The sequence below is a fragment of the Mytilus galloprovincialis genome, chromosome 1, assembly GCF_965363235.1.
Source record: "Mytilus galloprovincialis chromosome 1, xbMytGall1.hap1.1, whole genome shotgun sequence".
Classification (NCBI taxonomy): Eukaryota; Metazoa; Mollusca; class Bivalvia; order Mytilida; family Mytilidae; genus Mytilus; species Mytilus galloprovincialis.
Genome location: NC_134838.1, coordinates 128,073,381 through 128,081,722, shown reverse-complemented (window position 1 = coordinate 128,081,722; position 8,342 = coordinate 128,073,381). Strand labels below are relative to the sequence as shown.

Below are 8,342 nucleotides of genomic sequence, written 5' to 3'. Positions count from 1 at the left end.
ACAAATCTGAAGATAACAAAATGGCAAGATATCTATACTAAACGTTTGGGTGTGTTTTGTTGGAGCGTGTGGGGTTGCATTTGTGAAATAAATTTTAAAATTGAGAATGGAAATGGGGAAAGTCTTGACGTAGATGGGAAGGGCCATTTTTATCATATTAAGTAGCCTTGACATGCGTTCCTAGGCAGTATAAACATTAGGATTGCATTTGGATCGAGAGAAAAACTTTCTCAATATCATGTTTGCAGCCTGCTCAAATACTTAACGTTGTTTGAGAAATACTGCACGTGTATAATAAGCTTAATTATAATTAAACCGCTACAATAAGAACACATTGCTTATTCATATTTTTTAATACGTGCTTTAAAACATTAATATAATTTAATCTTTAGCAATACATTCAACAATAAGTAATACTGTTAGGTAATTGTATTCCATATAACTTAGTTTAAAAGGCTTTACAATGTACGTTGATTTTAAATCAATCATATTTAATTACTATTAAAATGACCGACTTTTCTTTCAATTAGTTCTTATTGTTCACTGAAATTGCCTGAATAAATATGGATACAATATTAATACTGAGCAAGGAAAAACAACACAAATGGGAAACAAGTATGAGTTATTCCCGGACCCGACACTGATGGCTGGACCCGTACAAGCGTGGGTCTATGAGACCTTGTGAAAGAGTCATATGACACAATTATGCTTCCTTTGTGATGCGTTGATGTTGATTATGTTCAAAATTCTAATTCATTACCACGTGGTATATTACTGTCCTCCTCCATAAGTCCTTGTTTTTCTAAAAGCGCCAATTGTTTTCGTTGTCGTACTCGCTCTGCTCGCCTTTCACGTTCCAATTGTTTTTCTCTCATTTCCCTTAATTTTTTCTCTTTATTTTCAGCGGCGGTGTCTAATTTTTTATTGACTGTTTCTTCTTTTTGTTTTTGCGCAACCATGAAAAGTTCTAAACAGTTGTTCGTATTTGATTTCTCCAAATCTTTGATTTTATTCAATCTTTCTTCTTCCTTTTTCTACAAAATAAACCCAATTAATAATTAACAAATGGCGATAACAAGTACATAACTGTAATGTTGAAACCACTCCTTAAACTTATGAAGCGATTGACAATAAAAATAAATATTCACAGTAATGGATTGAACGATATGGTATAAAACATATAATTATGTATATGACATATAAGTATAAAATGAATAATTTATTTCATTGCCAAATGGACCAAATGTGTAAGTAATGAAATCATTATGTGACAAATTGACTTATAAGCATATTTTTGAACTCAATTATTTATGTTATCAATACTAGATATATAAATATATATATAATTGTATCAACGGCCAGAGTGCAGATGTAGTTGAGGCACACAGGCGTTGGTGCATATCCCGCTTAGGACAAATAACTTGTAGATTTAACATTGTAGGGGGGTTCTGAACAGTTAAAGTTTCATTGTTTTGTAAAATAACATTAGTATGTCTTCTTCTATATATAAACGTCTCGTTTCTCCATCAAGAGCCCTTCAATGTGACAATACCCATTCTTCTGATACAAGAATAACTGGATAGTTTTCTCTTTTATTTGGGTTTCTCAAATCATCTGATTGTGTCTTTTTTTGCCGGGAAATTTATATCCGCTATGAACAGCTATTGCTAATTTTATTGTAAAATTTAAAGGAAAAATAATAGGCACATCTTTCCCTAAGCCAGTATATTGTTATTGAGCAGAACCTACCCTTTTCCTCCTCTCTGCTTTCTCTAACTTTTCTTTAATTTCTTCCTCTGTAAGTATCTTTTTCTTCTTTCTCCTTCGCTCTAGTTTTTCCAATCTTGGCGGGGGTCTAATTTCACCCGTTGTGTCGGCAGCTACTATTTCGAACGTAGCATAATTCGTGCTTGCTTTCTGTTGTTTGGTTATCAACCCTTCCTCACGTAATGACTGTAGGATCATGGCTTCCTCCATTCGTTCTCGATCTTTAGCACTAGTTCTAACGGGACATGGGGTTCCATTCAATGCAAGTTCTATTGAAATAAAAATTAATTGAGAACGTTATAAAAGTGCAAAAGTTATATATGGCAAATTAGAAACGTTTCAAAAAGTTAGACCCTGTTTTATTTTAAGTCAGACATTATAAATGACATAAAATACATAAATACCAGTATTGATGTATTGCAAGAGTCAGACTAATAAAAATGAATTACCATTTCAAAAGAATATATAATCATCTGTTCAGAATACATTTTATCTTTACAAATCAAGACAATAACTTGCATGTATTTTTAACTGTTTTGGAATGTTATTATATTAAATGTTTAAAGTGTTACATGTGTGTCAACATTAATCTTTGGACAACTGATAATATTATAAAAGTGGTCTATATTAGGCTGAACATGTAAACATTTAATAAAATGTGGTGTATGGACTTACCTAGGTTTTCATTTCCGCAGAATTCCTGTTCTATTTGTTGAACTTTGTCTGGATCTGAATCTTCTGTTATAACAAATGCATAGTCAGCTTCTAGTCCAGAGTCTCCACTCTTTTTAGAAAATTTAGAAGTAGCCGAGAATCCTCTGTCTTCGGAATCTGCTATCGATCTATCATCGTCCAGACTTACACTAGAGCCAAACTGTTTACTATTTTGTGATTTAGATTTTCGTATTTTTTTGCCAGATTTGTGGTCTACATCAAATTCTCTTCCGTTTCTCTTAGAATTGTCTGTTTTGACAGAAGCCGGTCCAACAGGCTGAATTCGGCCAGCAAGTTTAGATTGTTTGCATCCCATCTTTGCTTTGTGGTTTTTCTCAATAGAATAACTTCTTCGTGAAACAAGAGAAGTATTTAACGACACGAAAAAGCAATAACACAATTGAATTTTAAATTTCAATTGTTCTGATTGAATAACGGTAAATATTTGATCCCGTTGTTAGGTTGTTACTATAAACTATTCACGTAAACTACCGACTAAACATCGGAAAATAACGGCGACCAATAATTGAACTCCTGTTTAATAATAATCTGTCAATAATATATTTAAATGTCATATTAAAAATATTGATCACACATTTCGATATGTCAAACCTTTCGAACAGCACACGCTTGTTTTTTTTTTTTTTTTTTTAACTTATCGGGTTTGTAAACATTAAAATGATTCATTCAAATTGGACATGGAAATCTATTTCTAAGTGATACGCATATTTAACGTATATTTGTCAAAACCAAGGATTTGATAAATAATAATAATAATAATAATAATAATAATAATAATAATAATAATAATAATAATAATAATAATAATAATAATAATAATAATATTATTATTATTATTATTATTATTATTATTATTATTATTATTATTATTGCATAGCAATATAATATTTCCCGCAGAACGTAACCAAAAGTTAGCGTGCAATAAATTCTAATATTGCACTAGTGCAATAAATCTTCAAAATTCATGACGTCATCAACGACAAAATCTTAGTTTAAACCAATTTTTACTCTCAAATATTATATTGCTATACAATAAAAGGGTTATTGCATGAATATTTGGGAATATTGTCCCTCGTAGAACATATATTGCACTCGCAAGCTCGTGCAATATAAAATTCTACTCGGGACAATATTCCCCAATATTCATGCAATAACCCTATATTATTATTATTATTATTATTATTATTATTATTATTATTATTATTATTATTATTATTATTATTATTATTATTATTATTATTATTATTATTATTATTATTATTCCAAGTGTTCCTTAAAAAACCGCGTTAAATGTAAAACTATGTTATAGAATGCCTTCAAAAACATTTTTATTTTATGGAAATTTCTAAATTGACGAAACAACATCTTACGTATGTGACATAGACTTTTTTATATTCAATTTCAATCAAACAAAAATATATATTAAAGAGCCTATGATAGAAGCAACAACAACAAATACCATAGCTCTTTGTTTTTGTGGGATCATTTTGTTTGTTCTTCTACCAACTCTATACACATAGTAACACTAATAAAAACCAAACTAAAGTTAAAATTGAATACCCACACGACAGTGCCATGTGCTGATTTTAATTGCACATTATGATACATTTAATCATGTCGACAACATATAGTCATCAAATAAATTCACACAAGCAAGATAAAACTTGGGAAAACACGTCTAATCACTGGTGGTAAGCGGAGATGGGAGACAACTCTAGGGATAAGTTATTTCTTTTCGATTTTCGTGCTGTAAAAGGTTCATTTGAGTCAAACCGCTTGTCTCATACATACTATTCGGTGGATCGGTGGTATTGAAACCAAATTTGATGCATTAAAACATTCCAATTTTCGTAAAATAGTCATTCAAAAATTCGAGCATGATGGTCGTAACTAAAAAAACAAAAATGTTGAGGATGGTCGTAACGAAAAGGTGTGATGGTCGTAGCTCTATTTCAAATAAGACCGAATAAGGCAAGTCAAGAGTTTCAAACGTGTCTTTTATTGTATACATATATTATATGATGTAATTCTGATGATTTTTTAAAAATTTTACATACAACGTAAAATAAAGCAATTTCAATCCGTGTAAGTAAGTAAGTAATTATTTATTATAATGACATGTGTATCACACCATACATTTATAAAATTATATACATAGCAATTTGATATTTACACCCGGCCCATTGGACCTATATGTCACTTTAGCAATATAATATATCCGGAAACGTAAAAGTTTACAAATAAAAATACAGAATTAGACGTAAAGTTGTTTTTTTCTATGAATGAAAGCTAACTTTACAAATTTTGCAGTTTGAATTTGTTAGTATTTCAATAAATGGATAAGTTTTTCGCTATTGTTACTAAAATTGTCTAATGCGGCCATATGTAGAAACCTTTGTCTAAGTTTGTCATAACATGGACAGTTTAACATAAAATGTTTTTCATCTTCGACCTCTTGCTTTTCACACAGTACACTTTATTCGGTCTGGTAGCGCTTCGTTACGGAACCTTCCAGTCTCAATGCGTATAGGAAGAATCCCACATCTTCATTGGGAAAGAGCTGATCGTTCTTGTTTAGACAGATTTGATGTGATATACTGTTCTAGTTCGTAATTTTCCTTAACACTTATCAATTCAAAAAAAAGTTGTCAAATATTAGTTTGGGGGAATTTTGATTAAAGTTTCAAATTAGATTAACATTTCAAATTTTCAAAATGTTTTGGGCCGAACAAGGCAAGTCAAGAGTTTTAAACGTGTCTTTTATTATATGAATATATTATATTATTGTATAGCAATATAATATTTCCCACAGAAAGTAACCAAAAGTTAGCGTGCAGTACATTCTAATATTGCACTAGTGCTATAAATCTTCAAAATTCATGACGTCACCAACGACCAAATTTTAGTGTAAAACAATTTTTACTTTCAAATATTATATTGCTATACAATAAAAGGGTTATTGCATGAATATTTGGGAATATTGTCCCTCGTAGAACATATATTGCACTCGCAAGCTCGTGCAATATAAAATTCTACTCGGGACAATATTCCCCAATATTCATGCAATAACCCTATATTATATATTTGCGAAGTTGTTTTCACCAATGATAAAAACTAAAAGGGATGAAGAGAGGGGTACCTATAAAGTGCGAAACGGAAGAAAATTGGAACAAATCGAACGAAACAATACAAGATGAAATGATAGTCATATATACTGAAAATATAATGTATAAAACTAACCAGAGGCAAATAGTTGAATTAATGTAAGCGATTAAATTCATTAACAATGTAAATTTCTCAAAAGTGGAGAATTCATTTTAAAACAAGAAACACAGCCTTGGTTATGATAATTCTTAGTCAGAAATAAAAAGCACGAAATGTATCAAATAATTTTTAATTACAAAATAAATGATTTTAAGGAAAGGCATTTTTAATAAATTGGACATCACATGAAATAACACTATCCTGTTTTTTTTTCTTCTATAGATTTTGCATCTTTTGAAAAGATAAACATTGCAAAAACTTATTGAGGATGTACCTACTAGCTGATTTTTTTAAAATCTGCAATTTAAGATTAATACATTTAAAAGTCGAAAGAGAATTAGTAAGGAGTCAAAATAATCTAAAAGTTAATATTGATAGGTTATGAAGGTCGTTATCTAGACTAGACCATTCCCGTGAATTCTCAGGTCCGTACCTGAGTTAAAGAACATACGCTTTATTTTTAGCCTGGATTTTTAGAAGTCATATTGTTATTTGGTGAAATCAAGCTGATAATAAGGTTGACAGTTATGTCCATTACGAAGTCCATGAGTAGCGTGTAGCCATTCATACAATATAAACATATAACATACACACAATGTTCAACCTGCATACCGTGGTACCGCAGTACATTTAGTTCTACCTAAATCTCTGACATATTATCCTGGTTACAAGCTTAAGCCTGGCTACAAACTAGTATTTTATTTTACTCTTAAATTCAGCGCGTGTAGCAGTGTAAAATATATATATCAACAATATTCCTACTTTCAAGGTTAATACAATTTTCATTGCGACACAATGGATTCAGTTTTCATTCCGTACCAATACTTAGAACTAATATCAATGATATACCGCAATATATAATCGTTATGTAATCCATAAAAAATAAAGACAGCACGTTAAAAAAAATCCTGGGTACGTAGCTGCTATCAATATCTATGTAGCAACTAGTCTATAGCTACACGTTCAATAGTCAAAATCTACGTAGCACAATACGTAGCTGTTACGATATTGAACTCAACCCAGGACTCCAAAGTGTATTTGTGGATTTAATTTCCGCATGAACCACCAAAAGCCGAATATTTGAAGGCCTATAGTTAATAAGAACTGCAATAGCTGATTAAGATTTAAAGATGATTGTTCAGAATTGTACGTTTAATAATTTCATCTGCCGACATAATTGCAGATAAAAAAAAGTCGAAAATAAAAAAAAAAAAAAAATATGAGCGAATACACGTGCATTTAATAATTTTATGCCTTAACGTACAGTAACAAAATATATTAATACTCAACCCTAACATACTTTTCGGCTTAATGCGAGTTGATAAGTTTTCACTGTTACTCCTAAATGATGAGCGTTTGGAATACATCAGAACTGTGTGTGTTCTCCAGCTTTATTTCTGCATACCATTAGGCAGCAACCATTTGATTTTCTGTGGGGGCTATGGTTTTTTTTTCTGTACAAACTTTTTTTTTCACCTACGGCGAAAAACAATTTATTTTTTTCGCGACAAGTCGAAAACAATTTTTTTTCTTTCAATTTTAGCATTACATATAGTGGCAGCTGAGCGTGAAACAAACAATTTTTTTTTCTCAGAATCAAAAACAAATTATTTTTTTCTCCAAAAACTGGAAACAAACTTTTTTTTCCAAAAAAAACCATAGCCCCCCCCCCCCCCCCCCCCCCAGAAAATCAAATGGTTGCTGCCTTATCATAGTAACAAATAATATTGTTTGTAACAAATCATATATGACATCTGAGTTTATTACTTTTACTTTTGAAAATACATTAATAAAAGTTTGTCTAAATACTCGAGTTACGGTCATCTTTCAAAGTTACGACCATCATCCAAAACATTATAGTTGAATTTACGACCATCACACATTTAAAGTTACGACCATCATGCTCGAATTTTTGAATGACTATTTTACGAAAATTGGAATGATTTTGTCTATCAAATGTGGTTTCAATATCAACGCACTCACGATAAGTGTATATGAGACAATCGGTTTGGCTCAAATGAACCTTTTACTGCACGAAAATCGGAAAAGAAAAACTTATTCCTAGAGTTGTCTCCCATCTCCGGATGGTCGATACTTTTAGTTACGACCATCCGCGTACCACCAGTGTTAATCCAGTCGGCCCTGTCGTGCTGAATGGTTATATCCCATGAAGCGCGGGAATATAAATATAACGGTCTATGGGCAGACAACTAGAAGAAATTAATTTCAATCTAATTCAGTTCCTTCAAACGGTTGAAATTACATTTTGTTTATTCATTTAAAAAACAGTCATTTCGGTATTACAATGAGTATTATGTGAAATAAACTTAATTCTTATGGTTTCTTTTTACGATACCGATTAAAAGGATTAAGTCGAGAAAAATATATAAACACAACATACATTATTGTAAAAATATAGAGCTGCGCTATGGTAACCAATGACACAACTATCGACCAGAGTCAAAATGAAAGCAATAATATATTAAGAGAACAATTGAAGGTCTTTCCACTAGTAAAGATATATTTTGATATTGAAATATGAAAAATCAGTTTAAAATGTCAGTTCCTATAGCTTT

The 8,342-nt window shown here is 30.9% G+C and overlaps 1 protein-coding gene across 1 annotated transcript; it reads right to left on the bottom strand.

Moving 5' to 3' along the window:
- Nucleotides 1-634: 634 nt before the first annotated feature.
- Nucleotides 635-2,962, bottom strand: LOC143058675 (uncharacterized). The gene is made up of 3 exons (XM_076232140.1): nt 2,443-2,962; nt 1,750-2,036; nt 635-1,034 (listed from the first exon to the last, which is right to left on the bottom strand). Exons 1-3 carry the CDS (start codon nt 2,795-2,797, stop codon nt 741-743), a joined length of 936 nt encoding a protein of 311 aa, XP_076088255.1. The 5' UTR covers nt 2,798-2,962; the 3' UTR covers nt 635-740.
- Nucleotides 2,963-8,342: the final 5,380 nt, after the last annotated feature.